Source organism: Malaclemys terrapin, chromosome 3 (assembly GCF_027887155.1).
Source record: "Malaclemys terrapin pileata isolate rMalTer1 chromosome 3, rMalTer1.hap1, whole genome shotgun sequence".
In the NCBI taxonomy this organism is placed as follows: Eukaryota; Metazoa; Chordata; order Testudines; family Emydidae; genus Malaclemys; species Malaclemys terrapin.
In genome coordinates, this window is record NC_071507.1 from 209,013,478 (window position 1) to 209,033,150 (window position 19,673).

At 60.7% G+C, this 19,673-nt stretch overlaps 1 protein-coding gene and 1 long non-coding RNA gene across 3 annotated transcripts in view; one reads left to right on the forward strand and one right to left on the reverse strand.

Moving 5' to 3' along the window:
• Window positions 1-17,827, forward strand: part of GTF3C2 (general transcription factor IIIC subunit 2) — a 47,681-nt gene extending 29,854 nt beyond the window's left edge. The window contains exons 10-18 of one of the 2 annotated variants that reach the window (XR_008444416.1): window positions 10,650-10,681; window positions 11,073-11,202; window positions 13,258-13,402; window positions 13,627-13,788; window positions 13,927-14,014; window positions 14,372-14,500; window positions 15,454-15,579; window positions 16,061-16,163; window positions 16,943-17,052. Coding sequence is in view for 1 of the 2 variants with exons in the window: in XM_054023040.1 (XP_053879015.1) it covers window positions 10,650-10,681; window positions 11,073-11,202; window positions 13,258-13,402; window positions 13,627-13,788; window positions 13,927-14,014; window positions 14,372-14,500; window positions 15,454-15,579; window positions 16,056-16,163; window positions 16,943-17,155 (1,133 nt within the window). In the remaining variant the exon portion in view is untranslated. Of the gene's footprint in view, window positions 1-10,649; window positions 10,682-11,072; window positions 11,203-13,257; window positions 13,403-13,626; window positions 13,789-13,926; window positions 14,015-14,371; window positions 14,501-15,453; window positions 15,580-16,055; window positions 16,164-16,942 lie in introns of both variants that reach the window. The other variant, XM_054023040.1, reaches the window with a different exon arrangement.
• On the reverse strand, window positions 6,671-13,099 carry LOC128834378 (uncharacterized). The gene is made up of 3 exons (XR_008444417.1): window positions 12,973-13,099; window positions 12,395-12,460; window positions 6,671-8,363 (listed from the first exon to the last, which is right to left on the reverse strand). It is a non-coding gene; the product is annotated as an uncharacterized LOC128834378 (long non-coding RNA).
• Window positions 17,828-19,673: the final 1,846 nt, after the last annotated feature.

The following is a 19,673-nucleotide window of genomic DNA, read 5'->3' on the forward strand; positions in this document are numbered from 1 at the left end:
TGCCCTGGTCAGCAGGTCGAGCGCTGCCAAGGGGACGCAGGACAAGAATGGGTGTCTGGCCTCTGTCCGCTGACAGGCGGGAGCCATCATCAGCACCTCTAGGGCTGTTTGCTACTTCTCCATGAGCTAGTCCAGCCTGGTTGTGCCCCTTGGCTGTCATAGAATCATAGAATATGAGGGTTGGAAGGGACCTCAGGAGGTCATCTAGTCCAACCCCCTGCTCAAAGCAGGACCAATCCTCAGACAGATTTTTGCCCCAGATCCCTAAGTGGCCCCCTCAAGGATTGAACTCACAACCCTGGGTTTAGCAGGCCAATGCTCAAACCACTGAGCTATCTCTCCCCCCGGAGGGATGTCTGTGGGGCATATCTGCTCCCCGCCTGGCTTGGCCGACTCTCCCCGAGCCTGGCTGTGCTCCCTTGTGCATGGGGGTTCCCTCTCCAAACGGTCAGAGTGGAGCAGGGCCAGGCCATGTGGTAGGGGGCATGCCCCTGGGAGGCTCTGCCGTGGCAGGTGTCTGGGTGATGCGCTGGTCATGTTAGCACCAGGGCCCCTCGTTCGAAGCATTGTGCCTGCATAGCTCCCCCTGGACATGCTGCAGCCTGGCCAAGGCGTCCCTGCCAGACAGGGAGAGCCAGCGACAGGCTTGGAACATGCTTGGGAGCCCTGCTGTGGATAAGGCAGTGTCCACCCCACAGGGGCAGGGCGAAGGCTCTGAGCCTGCCTGCCGAGGGGGCTGCCTGGCTGGGTGGGAGAGCAGGCAGCCCGGCGCAGCCCAGGCACCTGGGATAGTGCTGGTGAGGTGCAGCTATTCCTCGTGGCCACCGGAGGGTGCTACTATCTGCAGCTCTGCCCCATGCTCCGGCTGTGGGGCGGCCCTGCTGGGAGCTGCCCACAGGGGGCCAGGCTGCTGCCTGGGGAGTTGTTGAAGCCTGAGCTGGGTTGGGGAATGGGGGGCCCGCCTTAGGGGATGGGAGAGCTGGGGGCTCCTCCCCCTCCCTCTCCTCCTTGGCCTGGGAGGGGCCTCTGTGCTCTCAGCCGAGTCTGTCAGTAAGGAGGCTCGTCTGCGGGGGCTGGGTGTGATGGAGGGCCGATGCCAGCGCTCATTCAGCCTTGGCCAGTGTCTCCTGTGTTGGCACTGTAACAATGTGAATCCCAGCCCACTCGCTCCTCCGTGGCAGCCCCACACCCTGGAACCGCTCCGGGCACCAGGCTCTGCAGCAGGGTGGGGACTGGGCCCCGCTTCTCTGGCAAAGTCCCCGTAGTTCAGCGCATCCCTGCCATACCCCCAGGCAGCCAGCTACGGCAGGTTCACCCTTTGCCTCCCTAAGCTCCCTGAACCTCCCAGAGGGACCTAATTGAGAGGGTCTGGTCGTACCTACACGCTCTGCTTGAGACTGTGTTCCTGTCCTTAAATAAACCTTCTGCTTTACTGGCTGGTTGAGAGTCGCAGTGAATCTCGGGAAGAGGGGTGCAGGGCCCTAACTCCCCCACACTCCGCAACAACTGGTGGCAGCGGCGGGATCTACTGCACCCCGTGGATGGCGCTTCCTGCAGTAAGTGACTGGGGAGCAGTAAAACGAAGGGGGATTGACGGGGACCAGGCGTGCTGAAGAGTGAGAGAGAGACGGTTATTACCCCTGGGAGTGTGTGACCAGCGAGAAGGACTTTTGCAGTAACAGGGTCCCCCGGGGGGATCGCAGCGAGTGGTCCCAGGGGCGGAGGAGTCTGCAGCTCGACCCTGGCAGAGAGGTGGTGACCTCGAGAAGGGCTGGCACACTAGGGGTCCCCCTGGGAACTGTGGGGAGCTGTGAGCACACAGGCCGGTGAGTGGCCGGCAGGAAGATGTATGCCAAGCGGCTTAAGAGCGACCTGGTGGAGCTGTGCAAGCAGAGGCGGCTGCGCATTGGGAGGCTCACCAAAGAACAGCTCATTGCCCAGCTGGAGGCGGAAGATCGCGCGAATGAACTGATCCCTGTGTCTCAGGGAAGCAGCCTGGCAAATGCAGCGCAGGCACCAGTGTCTGTCCCAGCTGGGAGTGGTCAGCCGGCTGCTGAGGGCTTCCCGAGATCCCTCCTTCCTATGCCTAGGGGAAGGGTGGGGAGGAGCCCAGCAAATACCGAGGGCGCCGTGACCCCCCCGGCCAGCAGGGGATCCTCCCGGCGACGTTCGGCATCCGTGGAGCGGAATTGGCTGGAATGGGAGAAAGAGCTAAAACTGAGAGAGCTGGAGGATCGTGAACAACAGAGACAGCATGAAGAGAGACAGCGTCAGCAGGAACGGGAGGAGAATGAGAGACAGAGACAGGAGAATGAGAGACAGCATCAGCGTGAACTGGAACTGGCGAGACTGAGGGGCAGCGAACCCCCGGCTGCGGTGAGTGAGGGAGGACCCAGGACTGCACGGAGCTTTGATAAGTGCATCCTGGCCCCACACAAGGAGGGGGAGGACATGGATGACTTCCTGGAGGCCTTTGAGACGGCCTGCGAGCTGCACCGGGTTGATCCCGTGGACAGACTCCGGGTCCTTACCCCCTTACTGGACCCCAAATCCGTGGCATTGTACCGCCAACTGGGAGAGGCAGAGTAAGGGGACTACGAACTATTCAAAAAGGCCCTGCTACGTGAGTTTGGGCTGACTCCTGAGATGTACCGGGAAAGGTTCCGGAGTCAGGATAAAACCCCTGAGATCTCATATCTGCAACTAGCCGTCCGCATGGAAAGATACGCCAGCAAGTGGGCTGGTGGGGCCCAGACGAAGGAGGACCTAATTAAACTGCTGGTACTGGAGCAACTGTATGAGCGGTGCCCATCCGACCTGAGGCTGTGGTTGGTGGACAGAAAGCCAGAGAACCCGCGACACGCAGGGCAGCTGGCTGATGAGTTTGTAAAGAGCCGGTCAGGGGGTGGCAGGGAGGAGCCCCAAAGGAACAGGCCCGCCGCGATGCAGAGAGAGAGTCACCCTGGGACCTCCCAAAGGGGGAATATGGGGAATCCCCTCCCACGGGGAATGCCCAGCATCAGGGACAACCGACCGGCTCGAGGGGACCCACGGGACATGAGCTGCTATTACTGCGGCCGAAGAGGCCACGTTCGGGCCCAGTGCCCCAAGGTCAAAGACAGACTGAGCAGACCGAACCCGCACCGGGTTAACTTGGTAGAGGCCCAGACGGACGAGGGGCAGGCTTCTCACGCAAGAGGGGCTGGCAGCTTATCAACTGCTCAAGAGAGAGAAGGGCCCCAGGCCAGCTTCTCTGGGGGGCCAGATGCTCCGGATTCAAAGTTCTCCGTTTACAGGGTTGGCGCGGGGCTGTCCCTGCGGAGCGAGTGCCTTGTTCCCCTGGAGGTGGATGGGAAGAAAGTTTATGGATACTGGGACACGGGCGCAGAGGTGACACTGGCCCGGCCCGAGGTGGTGGCCCCAGATCGGGTGGTGCCCAACACCTTCCTGACCCTGACCGGGGTGGGCGGGACCCCATTCAAGGTTCCCGTAGCGAGGGTACACCTGAAATGGGGGGCCAAGGAGGGCCCCAAGGACGTGGGAGTGCACCACCATTTGCCCACTGAGGTGTTGATTGGGGGGGGACCTAGAGGACTGGCCAAGCAGCCCCAGACCGCCTTAGTCGTGACCCGTAGCCAGAGCCGGCGAGGGGCACTACGCCCTGACCTTGGGAAGGATGTCCCACCGGAGGCACCGAACCCTTCCCAGGTGGGGAGGGAACACCCAAGGACAGGCCTCGGGGTGGCTGGGGCTTCCGACCCAGCCGACGAGAGGGAGCAGGTCCCCATCCCTTCCCCAGCCGCCGAGTTCCAGGCCGAGTTGCAGAAGGACCCCTCCCTGCGGAAGCTAAGGGGCCTGGCTGACCTCAGTGTGGTACAGACCATGAGGAGAGGATGTAAGGAGAGGTTCCTGTGGGAGAAGGGGTTCCTGTACCGAGAGTGGGCTCCCCCAGGGGAAGTGGAGTCATGGGGGATCAGGAGGCAGCTGGTGGTTCCCCAGAAGTTTCGCCACAAGCTACTGTACCTGGCCCATGACATCCCTCTCGCAGGGCACCAGGGGATCCGGCGCACCAGGCAGAGGCTGCTACAGAACTTTTACTGGCCCGGGGTCTTCACCAACGTCCGGCAGTACTGCCGATCCTGTGACCCCTGCCAGAGGGTGGGGAAGGCCCGGGACAAGGGGAAGGCAGCATTGAGACCTTTGCCCATCATAGAGGAGCCTTTCCAGAAGGTGGCCATGGACATAGTGGGACCTCTCAGCAAGACGACCCGGTCTGGGAAGAAATACATCCTGGTGGTGGTAGATTTCACCACCCGCTACCCCGAGGCAGTGCCCTTATCGTCCATTGAAGCAGACACTGTGGCGGATGCGCTGCTGACCATTTTCAGCCGAGTGGGGTTCCCCAAGGAAGTCTTGACGGACCAAGGGTCCAACTTCATGTCGGCCCTACTCCGGTGCTTGTGGGGTCCGGCACAACTGGGCCTCAGCATATCACCCCCAATCCAACGGGCTGGTGGAGAGGTTCAATGGGACGCTAAAAATGATGCTGAAAACATTTATGAATCAGCACCCGCAGGACTGGGACAAGTACTTACCTCACCTGCTGTTTGCGTACAGGGAGGTACCCCAGGAGTCTACCGGGTTTTTGCCTTTCGAACTGCTATATGGAAGGCGGGTAAGGGGGCCCCTGGACCTGATGAGAGACGAATGGGAGGGGAAGGCCACTCCTGACAGAGAGTCGGTGGTGGAGTATGTCCTGACCTTCCGGGAACGACTTGCCGAGCTCATGGGCCTGGCCAGGGAGAATCTGGCCAGAGCCCAGAGGAAGCAGAAAGTCTGGTATGACCGCACAGCACGGGCCCGTACCTTCGCCACTGGGGATCAGGTGATGGTCCTCATCCCCGTGAGGAAAAACAAACTCCAGGCCGCCTGGGAAGGGCCCTTCAAGGTTGTCAAGCAACTAAACGAGGTAAACTATGTGGTGGAGCTGTCGAATCGGGCACACCACCACCGGGTGTACCATGTGAATATGATGAAGCCATATTATGACAGGGGGAATATGGTGTTGGCCGTGTGTGGACAGTAGGAGGGGCAGGGAGATGACCCTTTAGTAGATCTATTTCCTGGGACAAGAGTTGGCTTCCCCCTGGAAGCAATTCCCCTCTCTGATCGGCTAACCCCTGCCCAGCGAGCTGAGATCGGAGGGGTGCTGCATCTGTACTAACAGCTGTTTTCCAACCAGCCTGGACGCACTAATCTGACTGTCCACCGGGTGCAGACAGGATCGCACCCGCCTATAAAATGCTCCCCCTTCCGAGCCACAGGGAAAACTGCTCAGGACCTGGAAAGAGAGGTCAATGACATGCTGGCTTTGGGGGTGATCCAGCCGTCTTCCAGCCCTTGGGCCTCGCCGGTGGTGCTGGTCCCCAAAAAGGACGGGTCGATCCGGTTCTGTGTGGACTATCGGAAGCTCGATGCCATCACTGTAGCCAATGCCTACCCCATGCCCAGGCCGGACGAGCTCCTAGACAAGCTGGGAGGTGCTCGGTACCTTACCACCATGGATCTTACAAAGGGCTATTGGCAAGTGCCGCTGGATGCAGATGCCAGGCTGAAATCGGCCTTTGTCACCCCTCTGGGGCTCTATGAGTTCCTGACCCTGCCCTTCGGCCTCAAGGGAGCGCCGGCCACCTTCCAGCGCCTGGTGGATCAGCTACTGAGGGGGATGGAGAGTTTTGCTGTGGCGTATATCGATGACATCTGTGTCTTTAGCCAGACCTGGGAGGACCACGTGTCCCAGGTTAGACAAGTGCTGGACCGACTCCAGAAGGCTGGGCTGACCGTAAAACCGGAGAAGTGCAAGGTGGGGATGGCTGAGGTATCCTACCTAGGCCACCGGGTGGGAAGCGGCTGCCTAAAGCCGGAACCAGCCAAAGTGGAGGTGATCAGAGACTGGCCCGCTCCTCAAACCAAAAAGAAGGTCCAAGCCTTTATTGGGATGGCAGGGTACTATCGGAGGTTCGTGCCCCACTTTAGCGCCATAGCCGCCCCCATCACTGAGCTGTGCAAGAAGGGGAAGCCAGACAAAGTGGTCTGGACCGAGGAGTGCCAGGAGGCTCTCCAGGCGCTGAAGGAGGCTCTGGTCAGTGGCCCAGTTCTGGCAAACCCAGACTTTGACAAGCCCTTTATGGTGTTCACCGACGCCTCAGACACAGGACTGGGGGCGGTGTTAATGCAGGAGGATGAAAAGGGGGAGAGACACCCCATCGTGTACCTGAGCAAGAAGTTGCTACCCCGGGAGCAGAACTACGCGGCCATCGAGAAGGAATGCCTGGCCATGGTGTGGGCACTCAAGAAACTAGAGCCATATCTCTTTGGGCGTCACTTCACCGTGCACACCGACCACTCTCCCCTGACCTGGCTGCACCAGATGAAAGGAGCCAACGCCAAGCTCCTGAGATGGAGCCTGCTCCTGCAGGATTATGACATGGACGTGGTCCATGTGAAGGGACGTGACAACCTGATAGCGGACGCATTGTCCCGGAGAGGGAGCCCTGAACTTCCCCAGGTCACTGGTCAGAGTGACCCCGCTCAGTTCAGTCTCGAAGGGGGGAGAGATGTGACTGAGCAGGGAGCAGGGCAGATTTGACCTGGGAATGTTGCAGGGGGATTGCAGTGAGGAGGGGGGACTTCCCTTGAAGGAAGCTACCTGAGTTGTAACCTGAGCCAGGAACGGGGGTGGGGAGAATTAACACCTTCTGCCTGGGAGACTGAACAAAGGAGAGGAGCAGCGGGAGGAGTTGGGAGTTTAGTTTCGGTTTGGGCTGGGTGGTGCAACGCAGGGAACCCCAAGCTGGGGTCTAAGCTCCCTGAACCTCCCAGAGGGACCTAATTGAGGGGGTCTGGTCGTACCTACACGCTCTGCTTGAGACTGTGTTCCTGTCCTTAAATAAACCTTCTGCTTTACTGGCTGGTTGAGAGTCGTAGTGAATCTCGGGAAGAGGGGTGCAGGGCCCTAACTCCCCCACACTCCGCAACACATGCTTGGCTGATAATGGTAATAGTGTTGACCTGATATACTTAGGGTTCTCTAAGGTGTTTGGCTTGGTATCACTTGACATTTTGATTAAAATACTAGAATGATATAAAATGAACCTGTCCCACATTAAATGGATTAAAAACTGGCTAAGTGGTAGGTCCCAAAAGGTAATTGTAGACGGGGGTTCTCATTATCAAGCAGGTTTGTTTCTAGTGGGGTCCCACAGGGATGGGGTCTTGGCCCTACACTATTTAACAATTTTCTCAATGACCTGGAAGAAAACAAAACCAACACTGATAAAGTTTTCAGATGACCCACAGATTAGGGGACTGGTGAATAATGAAGAGGACAAGTCAGTGACACAGAGCGGTCTGGCTCCCGTGGGATGCTGGGCACAAGCAAGCAGTGTACATTTTAGTATGGCTAAATGTAAATGTACCACTAGGAACAAAGGATGCCGGTCAGAGGGACTCTACCCTGGGTGTCGTGGTGGACAATCAGCTGGACATGAGCTCCCAGTGTAATACCGTGGCCAGAAGGGCTAATGCCATCCTGGGAGCACAAACAGGGGAATCTCAAGTAGGAGCAGAGAGGTTATTATACCTCTGTTTGGCACTGGTGCGACGGCTGCTGTATCAGCCGTTATACCTCTGTTTGGCACTGGTGCCCACAGTTCTGGAAGGATAAATTGGAAAAGGAGTCAGAGAAGAGTGGGGGAGGGATAGCTCAGTGCTTTGAGCATTGGCCTGCTAAACCCAGGGTTGTGAATTCAATCCTTGAGGGGGCCATTTAGGGATCTGGGGCAAAAAAATAAATAATAAATAAAAATAGTTGGGGATTGGTCCTGCTTTGAGCAGGGGGTTAGACTAGGTGACCACCTGAGGTCCCTTCCAACCCCGATATTCTATGATTCTAAGAGGCATGTGAATGATTGAAGGATTAGAAAGCCTGCCTTATAGTGATTGAGCTTCTGGAGTCTCTTTAGTTTAATAAAGACAAGATGAAGGGGTGACTTGATACAGACTATGCCCCTACATGGGGTACAAAGTTTTAATAACAGGCTAGTCAGATTAGCAGAGACAGGAAGCTGAAGCCAGACACATTCAGACTGGCAGTAAGATGTAAATGTTTAACAGTGAGAGTCATTAGCCATTGGAACAACTAACCAAGGATTCTGATGAATGCTCCATCACTGCCAATGTAGCAGTCCAGATCCACTGTTTTTCTATAAGTTCTGCTCTAGGAATCCTTGTGTGGCAGATCTCTGGCCTGTGGGACACGTGGTCAGATTAGCTGCTCACAAGGGCCTTTCAGGCCTCGGGATCTAGGAAAAGGGACAGACACAGTAAACCAAAGCAGTCCCACAGCAGCCTGGCTTGAGGGAGCCCTGGGGCTGGCCAGGCTGGACCATGTTAAATTGCAGCAAGGGAGGTTTAGGTTGGACATTAGAAAAAACTTCCTGACTGTCAGGGTGGTTAAACACTGGGATAAATTGCCTAGGGAGGTTGTGGAATCTCCATCTCTGGAGATATTTAAGAGCAGGTTGGACAAACACCTGTCAGGGATGATCGAGATAATACTTAGTCCTGCCTTGAGTGCAGGAGACTGGACTAGATGACCTCTTGAGGTCCCTTCCAGTTCTTTGATTCTGTGTCTTTACCAAGCTATTTGATAGCTGCTTTCAACTACCTGAAGGGGGGTTCCAAAGAGGATGGAGCTCAGCTGTTCTCAGCGGTGGCAGATGACAGAACAAGCAGCAATGGTCTCAAGTTGCAGTGGGGGAGGTCTAGGTTGGATATTAGGAAAAACTTTTTCCCTAGGAGGGTGGTGAAGCACTGGAATGGGTTCCCTAGGGAGGTGGTGGAATCTCCTTCCTTAGAGGTTTTTAAGGTCAGGCTTGACAAAGCCCTGGCTGGGATGATTTAGTTGGGGATTGGTCCTGCTTTGAGCAGGGGGTTGGACTAGATACCTCCTGGGGTCCCTTCCAGCCCTGATGTTCTATGACTCTTTGGTTCTTTGGCCAGCCGAAGGGTTTCCCCACGCTGTGCCAGGGGACTAATAGACCTGCTCTGTCTGGAAAAGGCTGCCTGCTGTCGCTGCAGGTACTTACTGGGTGCCTAAGTCCCTGAAGAGTGTGAACGTTTCTGACAAAGTGTCTGGCTCAGCTGGGCTGAGCTCCTGGGGTAAAACAGGAGGGCTGGAGCCCAGAGGCTGTCTCAGAGGTTTGGAGGCTGCGTGGCCTACCTGCAAGGAAGAGTGGGACACACACACACACCCCCCGCACACCCCCAGCTGATCCGGCCCACGGAAGGGGTTCCTCCAAGGAACTGTTGAAAGTTGGGTATGGCACAGATCCTGGAGGTCCAGGACACTCCCTCCACCACTAGTCCCAGCAGGTACAGGGATCCTTCCAAGCAGAGTGCCAACAGTGCCTTTGTGCTGACTGGCAGGATGAGCCCAGGAGTCCCACGGAGGGGAAGCTCTGGGAGCCCTGCTCTCCTTACCAGCTGCTGCCTCTCGGAGCTGGCTGGGGGCGCAGAGGCTCTGGACACAAGGGTGGGGCTTCAGTTAGGGGTCCCCACTGCGCCAGCCAGCCCTGTCTCAGGAGCAGGGTCTGTGCCAGCCTGTGTGCCCTGCCTAGGCAGCTCCCTGGGCAGCTGCCCCAGTGGTGCGGGTCCCGCTGCTCTGCCTTTGAGCCCCGCCAAGGGGTGGGCAGGCCCTGTGAGTGCTCTGGCTGGCTTGCCTGCAGCCAGCTGGCCAGGCACTGTGCCCAGCTCAGCGAAAGGCCTTGCGTAGCCCTGGAGTAACTGGCCTGATTGGCCACTGACCTGTCTAATGGGGCTGCCTAATGACTAATGATGAAGGCAGAGCTCCTAGATTCATAGACTCTATGGCCAAAGGGACCATGTAGTGTGACCTGCTGGATCTGGGGTAGGGATAGCTCAGTGGTTTAAGCAGTGGCCTGCTAAACCCAGGGTTCTGAGTTCAATCCTTGAGGGGGCCTCTTAGGGATCTGGGGCAAAAATCAGTTCTTGGTCCTGCTAGTGAAGGCAGGGGGCAGGACTCGATGACCGTTCAGGGTCCCTTCCAGTTCTGTGAGATAGGATATCTCCATATATATATATAACAAGGGTTGGGGGACCCCACCCGCTTCCCCCAGCATTGAGGGCAGCCAGGCTCGATGTGACGCCTTCACTGGGCGGAGAATCCACCCTTGTCCTGACAATTCAACACCCTCCCTGGTCAGCCCTGGGACCGAATGCGTCTGGCATCAGTGTGCTGCTGTGGGTTCTTGAGCTCTTCTCGGCTACAAGGGGCTTTTCAATGCAGTTGGGATTTTCTCTGCAGATAGGGGCTGGGACCCCGCGCCCGCGATCAACTCCCCTCTCTCTTTGCTCAACAACCAGATCGGGCTCCGTCCATCTCACTGCACAGCGCTTCCTCCAGCCCTCGCATACCGGGCCAACCAAGCTGCCGGCCCCAGGACAGTGTGTGAACCCTTAGGGACTGGGACCTTTCACCTGGGCTGTGGGGCAGCCTCACCCAGCTCAGCTGGCCCTTGGCACAGCTCCTGCCCTTTCTGACTGTCCTGCTTTCTCCTTCCTCCTAGGTGGGCCCTTCCCAAAGCACACCATTTGCAAGGTGAGTGTCTGCTGGTGCAGGCACGCTGGGCCCAGCCCAGGCCCCCGTTCCTGGCAGCCCTTCACCCCCACCACACTCTCTGCCCGTGGCCCAGGACTGCAGGTGGAATGTGGGTCGCTAGGGGGCACCAGTGCTGAGCCCCAGCAGGGCTCCTGGCCCCTGGGGAGCATGGGGCCGGGAGGTGGGATGGGAGCAGCACAGGGCATTTCCCCATGTGGGGGCCCAGCCCAGCAGGGGATGGGAGTTGGGTCCCGCGGGGCACTAGCCCAGGTGGTTGTGCTGCGTGATGCCTGGTCCCATGGGGCTGATGCCATGGGTTTGGGTGCTGGCCTGGAGGGGCGGGCTAGCGCCAGGACCCTGTTAACCGAGGTCGTGTGCTCGGCGCCCGCAGGTGCAGTGCATTGCCACCCTGCAGGTTGGCTCCATCCAGGCAGGGAACTCGTCCGAGTGTGGCCAGTGTTTCAGCCTCTCCTGGATGCCTTCCAAGCCCCACCAGCACCTGGCAGCCGGCTTCTACGATGGTGAGTCAGCCTCCGTCTGGCACTAGGACGGGCAGGGCCAGGGGGCCGAAGAGGCTGGGTGGGATACTTGGCGGGGCAGGAGGGTGGGCAGGCAGGTGACAGGGTGGGCACTGGACAGGGTGGCTGCGGGCAGGGATGGGAAGGGGACAGGGTGTGGCCACAGAGTGGGAGTGTTACCTACACAAAATTCTCAGGCCTGACTTTCCCTTGGTGAATCCATGCTGACTGTTCCTGATCACTTTCCTCTAAGTGCTTCAGAATTGATTTCTTGAGGACCTGCTCCATGATTTTTCCAGGGACTGAGGTGAGGCTGACTGGCCTGTAGTTGCCCGGATCCTCCTTCTTCCCTTTTTTAAAGATGGGCACTACATTAGCCTTTTTCCAGTCATCCGGGACCTCCCCCGATCACCATGAGTTTTCAAAGATAATAGATTATCTAGTTCTTGTCTGTGCGGCTCCTGCAGCGAGTCCAGCCCAGCCAGGCCCCTGCAGGAGGCTTGTCCTGTGTCCCATCCAGGTGCAACACTCCTGGGGCGGAACTGCAGTGGCACTGGCTGCCTGGCCAAACGGGAACCGTGGATCAGCCACCTGGCTACAGCGTCTGCCAGCCCCTAGCTCTGAGAGGCCAAGGTGGAGCCGTGGTGCAGCCTGGCCAATGCCAGGCCAGGGCTTGCTGTCTTGGCTCTCTCTCTGTCTCCTTGTCAGTTGTCTGAGGGGTGTGTGCTGTCTCTGAGAGCCAGAGCTCAACACAGCCACCAGACAGTTCTTGTCTGTCTTCTCCACACCCAGCCATGCTGTGGTCATGTGCTCCGCTGCCACAGCAGGGTGTGGCTCTGCGCTCAGCGGGTTCCCTTGGGCACTGCAGGGCCGGCCGTGCCAGTGGGTGGGTCCTGGCAGCTGATGGGCCAGGGCCTCAGGAGAAAATCAGTCTCTCCGCCCTCCCTCTCCCCCGCCCCCCCGGCCACTGTGTGGGGTGGCTCCAGGGCACTCGCCCCACACTGGCTGGGAGTTCTGTGCTTCGTTTTCACCCACCCATTATCCGTGCCACCTCCTCAGGCACGATCCCAGCTTCAGCACGGAGTCACAGCCAATGCCTGGGGCTCTCCGCTCCATCTTGCCACCCTCGCAAGGTCTTACCAAAAATCACACCAAGAGTCAGGTTACTCCCAGCCCCAAAGCACCAGTCACTTACCCGTCTTCGATCCCACACCAAAGATGCTTGTAGCCAGTCCTGTCATTAACTGAAGATTTAGGGTCGCTAAGAAGAAGCAAGGAGGGTTATTTACAAAGTCAGAGCAGGGTCTCAAAAGGTGGTAGAAGCTGCCGTAACAAGCAAGCTCTCTGCGTCCTGTAGGACGAGCCCAGGCTGAGCAGCAGGGGAACCCTTGCTTGTTGCCCTCGCAACGTCCAAGCAGCACGGGGAGACAGTTTCTTCTTGTCGGGGATTTTTATCCCCTTCCCCCAGAGCTCAAGGTGAGGCCAGGAGGTCTGGCGTCTCCTTCGTGGGGCTGGGGGAGGCAGTTAACAAAGGCTTTGTTCTTGGAGGGTTCACAGTGCTCAATGGACCGCCTTGGTGGACAGGACAGGGCCTTCTGTAGGAAGCCAGCGTTTTCCATGAATTAATGCTGCTTTCTTGGGTGATGGCTTGCACTGTTAAGTGTTTGCAATGCAACTCTCTACTACCACCTTGTCCCGTGGGGCACAGATGTCCGACTGGAGAGGAGCACCCTGCCGGCATCTCAAAGTCAGAACACCTTGGTATAAACTTACCCCCTGTGTTAGCAGCACTAGTGCAGGAGAGTCGGGCGGGTTCTGGCTGTCTATTGGTCAGTGTTCAGGTGAGATCTCGGAGCCTTGGCATGAGCTGGCACTGGTCTGTCAGCATCACAGCAGCAGTGCCAAGCAGATCTGTACAGAGTCATAAAGATAGCTCATAGAAATCAGACAATTCCCACAGACCCTCTAACCCCGATGCTGCCCCTTGGCAGGGGGGCGCTCCCCAGCTCTGTGGGCTGCCGGTGCTGGGCTCACGGGCATCTCGGTGTGTTCCCCTAGGCACTGTAGCCATCTGGAACCTGCCCACCAAGTCCCTGCTGCAACGTGTGCGCCAGCCCGATGGCTCCCTCAAGCTCTACCCCTTCAGGTGCTTCCTTGCCCACGACCATGCCGTCAGGAGCATCGAGTGGTGCAAAGTCAACAGGTGAGCGGTGGGCCGGGCGGGGGCAGCTAGTGCCTTCCAGGGAGGGGCCCAGCCTGGGGGGGAAAGGCCCTACCCCACGGTGTGTTGCTTGCCCGGTTACCTGTGGGGGAGGGTGTGTGGGCCAGGCGTTCGAGCTGGCCCTGAGGTGCGGGCTCCCAGGGGGGAGGGGGCCCAGGGCTGTGGGGGTGTGGGGCTCTGAGTGCTGCTCCTCTTCTGGCTCTCAGCAACTTTCTGGTTACGGCGGGGAATGACCGGAAGATCAAGTTCTGGGACCTGCGGCGGCTCTATGAGCCCATCAACAGCATCAAGCGTTTCCTGACCACCGAGATCACCTGGCTGCTGCCCTACAATGGCGTCACTGTGGCCCAGGACAACTGCTACGCCTCGTGAGTGACCCTCCCCGTGCCGCAGCAGGAGCCTGGCTCCTCCCCTGGGCTGGGTCTGCTGAGATCCCTGCACTGCCTGGCCCCTGGGGAGGGGGCAACCTGCCAGCACTGGGCTCTCACTCGCGCTCTCTCTTGCAGGTACGGACTGTGTGGAATCCACTATATTGACGCCGGCTACCTGGGCTTCAAGGCCTATTTTGTGGCCCCACGCAAGGGGACTGTGTGGGTAAGAGCTGGTGGGGGGAGGGGTCAGGGTCCTGGGGTGCTTGGGGCCAGCTGTGCCCCATAGCCCTTGGCGGGCTGCCGGCTCCTGCGCTCTGCTGGGTTTGACTCTCGGGGACACGCTGTGCTGCCTGGAGCAGGGCCCCTGGTTCCCACGTCTCCCACTTGGTCCGAACCTGCGGCAGGGTGGAGTCAGGGCCCTGCTGCCCGTGGGGTTTCCCGTTCCCCTTTCCTGGCCTGCCAGGGACAGCCCAGCCCTGCCACATGGGCACCTCTCTGACTGGTGGCTGGGGCCTGCCGGGGCACCTCTGTCTCGGAGCAGGGCCTGCACTGACAGCTTTGCTCGCCTCTCCCTGGGCAGAGCATCTCCAGCTCCGACTGGCTGAACGCTGTGGCGGCCGGGGACATCACTGGGGAGCTGCTGGCGGCGGTGCTGCCCGACCTGGCCATGAACCCACTCAACATCAAGCGGCCCTCGGAGCGCAGATTTGTAAGTCTCTCTCCTTGGGGGAGCAGCCCAGTGGGCTGAGAACACGGCTCTGGGGGGAATGGCATGCGAGGGGGGCGGGGGCCAAGGGGGCTCAAGGGCTGAATGGGGCAGGGGGACCATAGAGTTGGGTGGGCAAGTGGTTTGGCAGGATGGGTCCATGGGGCTGGGGCGAGTGGGATGGAGGGGTTGTGGGGGGCTGAGCTGCTGGGAAGACCATGGGGCTGGGGGCAGTGGGGCACAAGGCAAGTCCTGTCCCTGGGAGCGAGCAGGGCTGGGTGCAGGGCTGTGTCGGCTGAGGGAATAAAGGGGACAGACGTGTTAATGTGACCTGGCCCCCGTCCAGCCCTGACCTGAGGCCTCTGCCTGTGGTGTCCATGGTCCTGCCCATAACAACCCCTCATTAAGGAACAGCTGGCGGGCCCTAGCGACAAGGAAATCTTCCTAAGGCTCTAATTGTACCAGCCTCTCCTGGCCCTTGGCGAGGGTGGGAAGGGAAAGCCCCTGGTAAGACAGTCCCTTGGCCGGTCTCCGAGCCAGAGCTGCCGTGGTGCGGGGCCGGGGGGGCAGTGTCCTCTCGGCCCCGCTCTGGCTGCCCTGGTCAGGAACCTCTCAGCATTGGGATGAGGACCTGGTGCTGCACGCTCCCGTAGCCTCCCCCATTCCTACAGCTGTTCTGGTTCCCCATGGCTCTTCCTTCGCCAGCCCCACAGCGCTGGGGGGAGCAGCCCGGCCCCCCGTTACTGTGCCCAGTGTCTGACCGACCCGTTTCGCTCGCTACCTTCCGGCGCCCCAGCTCTGTCAGCACCGTCCTTGGCTCTCGGCCCCGGACAGGAGCCACACCGAGGCCCCATCGTCATCCCAGGCCCTGCTCCCCTGGGGGACAGCCGGCCCCAGCCAAGTCCCTGGGGCTGGGAGCAGCGTGGCCCTGCCCTCAGTACTGTCTCCTCCCCCAGCCCATCTACAAAGCGGATCTGGTGCCCTGCAGCTCTGCGGGAGGCGAGGAGGAGCCGAGGCCAAAGAGCAGGACGTACAGCGAGATGACGAAGGAGCACTGCCTCCGATTCCAGGACACGGACCTGGTACAGGCAGCCCCGTTGTCTCCGCCCTCCCGTGTGTGGGTGTGTGTGTGGGGGCTCTCTGCTCCTCTCCCCCTCTTGTGTGTGTGTGGGGGGGGGCCTCTCTGCTCCCCTCCCCCTACTGTGTGTGTGTGTGTGGCCCCTCTGCTCCTCTCCCCCTCCTGTGTGTGTGTGGGGGCTCTGCTCCCCTCCCCATCCTGTGTGTGTGTGGGGGGGGGGCTCTGTGCAGACGGGGAAGCTGGGGTCAGCAGGCCCCGGCAGAGTTGCGAGCGGAATCCAGCTCTGCTGAGAGCCAGTGCAGAGCGGTGGCCGCATGGCCTACGCCCTGCCGCTCGCCCGCAAGCTCGCCCCCTCACCTGCCCCCTCGCCCGCAAGCTCACCCCTCGCCCCCGGGCCTGCCCCCGGGCCTGCCCCCTCACCCGCCCCCTCGCCCACGGGCCTGCCCCAGCGTCCTGCTCACTCTGTACCCTGCCCCCCAGCGCAGCTTCCGAAACTTCTTCAGCCGGGAGCCCATGCGCAGGATGCATGAGCAGGAGGTGAAGGCCGAGCTGAGCCTGGACCGTATGCAGCTGGAGTCCATCCACAAGGTGAGTGCCGGCCGCAGCCCTGTGCCGGGAAGAACTCTCCTGGTAAGCCGGGTCGCTGCTCCCCCCACCATGCTGGAGGGGCCTGGGCCCCCCCCGGGCCCCCTTCACTCCTGCTGTGCTGGAGGGGCCTGCCCCCCCCCCCCCGGCCCCCTTCACTCCTGCTGTGCTGGAGGGGCCCGGCCCCCCACCGGTCCCCCTTCATCCCCCCGTGCCAGTCCCAACAGGATCTCCATGTGCTCTCCCTGCACTGTCTCCTAGCGCCTCACAGTGGGGCGAGTGCTGGGGGGCAGGGCTGGACCCCAGGGGGCTTGGGGGCAGGACCTGGCTCAGCCCACCTAGAATCCCCCAGGCTGCAGCTGGAGCCCCTTGTGGGGCGCTGGGCTAGCCCTTGCCACCCGCTGCCTGCCCTCCCTCCTCTCAGAGCTGGTCCACACAGTGCGAGGTGGAGATGCAGAGTATGTGGGGCAGGGCTGGGAAGGGGCGGGAGACCTGAAGCCACTGGCCTCTGAGCTGTTGATCTCCCCCTCTCCCCCCCCCCCCCCAACGGCTGGGGCAGGGCCAAGGACAGCACAGGGGGCCCCAGGACATGCGGCAGGGGGCAGCCATGCAGCAGGCCTGTCTATCTCATAGGGCGGGGGGCGGCAGGGAACTCCTGTGAGCAGCCCCTCACAGTCGGCAGGATGAGCTGTGACCCCCTGTCCTGCTCAGACCTGCTGCTGCGACAGCTGGTGACCCCTCCGCCCCCTCGCCAGCCCTGCCTGACTCTCCTCTCCCGGCAGGTTCGCTTCAGCCCCAACCTGGACTCTCACGGCTGGCTGGTGTCGGGCGGCCAGTCGGGCATCGTGCGGGCGCACTGCTTGGTGGGGCTCACCTCCCCTGTGGGCCACAAGCTGCTCCAGGAGTGCCGGGCCCAGTTCAGCGCCATGTACGGGGACAGGCCGGAGAGCCCCAGCGCCAGCCCTGCCGAGCACGGCCTCCTGCAGGAACAGTAGCCGCCCGCCCAGCCGGGGCCCTGCACGGGGAGCTGCCTCCAGGCGAGCCTGCTGCAGCACCTCCCGGGAGTCACCAGGCCTGGGAGGAGACCCCAGCAGCCCAGCCAGGGTCCCGTCTCCAGCCGCTCAGTGCATCATGCGGCCTGCCAGCTCCCAGCCCATCGGCCCCCCCCATCTGTCCCCCTCGGGGTGCGGAGAGGCTGGCTGGGCGAGCTGTGGCTAGCCCCTTCGGCTGTCCCCTTCACCCAGCCTGTGAGCCTAGCGGTGGGGGTGGGAACTGACCCTCTGTGCAGGGGCCCCTCACCCAGCCCTGGAAGTGTGTGTGTGGGGGGGATTGACACTCTGTGAAGGGACATCTCACCTGCCAGTGGGATGGGGGTGGGGTGACCCCCTGTGCAGGGGCCCCTCCCGGGGTTGAGCCCGTGTGTGTGTAGCGTTGTGGTTTTGTGCCTGTTGCTGTCTGGTCGTGTGCCTGGCTCCCAGCGTCTGGCTCAGGCCCCTCCTGCAGGCCCGGGCGGGGTGCCTGTGGGCACCGGGGAGAGGCTGCAGAGCAGCTGTGGGGCCGGGCCCAGGCTGTACGGGCAGCGCCTCGCACCCAGACCAAGAGCCGAGAACTCGCTCACATTGAGCCGCTGTGATCTTAACTGTTCAATAAAGTGTTTGTTTTTTAAAGGGTCCTAGTCGTTTTCTTCTTCTTGGAGCAGGATGGACGGGGGCCTGGGTGGGGCGCTGGTAGGGGGCGGGGGGGGCACTGGGCGGGGGGGTGTAGGGAGCGGTGGGGGGCCATGGGGATGGCGAGGAGCCAGTTAGGGCTGGCAGGGAGCAGTGGGGAGGTATGGGGGGGCGAGGCGCCAGGCAGGGCTGGTAGGGAGTGGGGGGGGGGGCGCTGGCTGGGGTTGGTAGGGAGTGGAGGGGGCACTGGGCGCAGGGCACCAGGCAGGGCTGGTATGGAACGGGGAGGGGCGCTGGATGGGGCTGGTAGGAAGCAGGGGGGGCGCTGGATGGGGCTAGTAGGAAGTGGGGGGCACTGGGCAGGGCTGGTATGGAATGGGGGGGGCACTGGATGGGGCTCGTAGGGAGCGGGGGGGGCACTGGGCAGGCAGGGCACCAGGTAGGGCTGGTATGGAACGGGGGGGGGGGGGCGCTGGCTGGGGTTGGTAGGGAGCGGGGGGGATGCTGGATGGGTCTGGTAGGGAGTTGGGGGGGGCACTGAATGGGGTTGGTAGGGAGCAGACCTGCCCCACTTGCTGCCTTGTCTGAGCGGCCAGTAGCCTTGTCCCCCAGCGCAGCGCGGGCTCGAGGCCCCCAGCGCGGGCTCGAGGCAGGCCCCGGTGCTCTGTCAGAGCTGGGGCCAGCTCGCTGGCTGGGACGGGGCAGTTTGTGCCCCACCCCCTGGGCGAAGGCACACGAGCCCCCTAACCCCATCCCGTGCGGCGTGTAGCCAGCCCAGCCCACAAACAGCAGCAAAGATCACGGGGGGCTTGTCTGAGGGTGACAGTTTATTGGAGTCCTTGGGGGTGTCTCCACTGCCTTCGAGTCTGGACACAGGTTTCTCGCCCCAGACAAACACAGACAGACCCACAGACAGACACTGACGTACGTACGGCACGGGGTGACGGACAGCGACATACAGCCCATGCGGGGCGACACTGACAAAGCCGTGGCCTGGGCTGGGGCAGCGCAGGAGGGGGCAGTACCTAGGGCAAGGGGGGGTACGCAGAGCGGGGGCGTGCAGGTGGGAAGGGACACTCAAGGGGTTTCCTGGCTTGGGCCTGTTGGCCCCTCCTAGAGCAGGGCAGGATCCCCAGGCCAGAAGGGTCTGTCGTTATCTGCTCTGAGTCCCTGAATCTCACAGGCCAGAGACCTGCCCCAGGGCAGAGCTGATAGAAAAACATCCACCTCGACCCTGGGGCATTGTTCCCATGGGTAATAATTCCCCTCACCATTAAACACGTACAGCTCCTCTCCAGTCCCTGTCTGGCTTCCGCTTCCAGCCCGGGGCCTTTGTTTGACCTTCCTTGGCTAGACGGCCGAGCCCGGTGCTAGATATATGTTCCCCACGTCGGTACTTACAGCCTTCTCTGCTAGGCTAAATCGATGGAGCTCCTGGGGTCTATCATTTCCAGGCAGGTTTTCTAATCCTTTAATGGTTCTCCTGGCTCTTCTCTGCCCCCTCTCCAGTCTATCAATCTCCTTCCTGAACTGTGGGCACCAGAACTGGAGAAGGGATCCCAGCAGCGGTCGCACCAATGCCAAATACAAGAGAAAGTAACCAACTTCTACTCGAATTCCTGTTTGTGCATCCCAGGGTCACATTTGCTCTTTTGGCCACAGCATCACACGGAGAGCTCATGTTAGAACATAGAAACGACCAGACTGGGTCAGATCAGGGTCCATCTAGCCCAGTATCCTGTCTTCTGACAGTGGCCAATGCCAGGTGCTTCAGAGGGAATGAACAGAACAGGTAATCAAATGATCCATCCCCTGTCGCCCATTCCCAGCTTCTGGCAAACAGAAC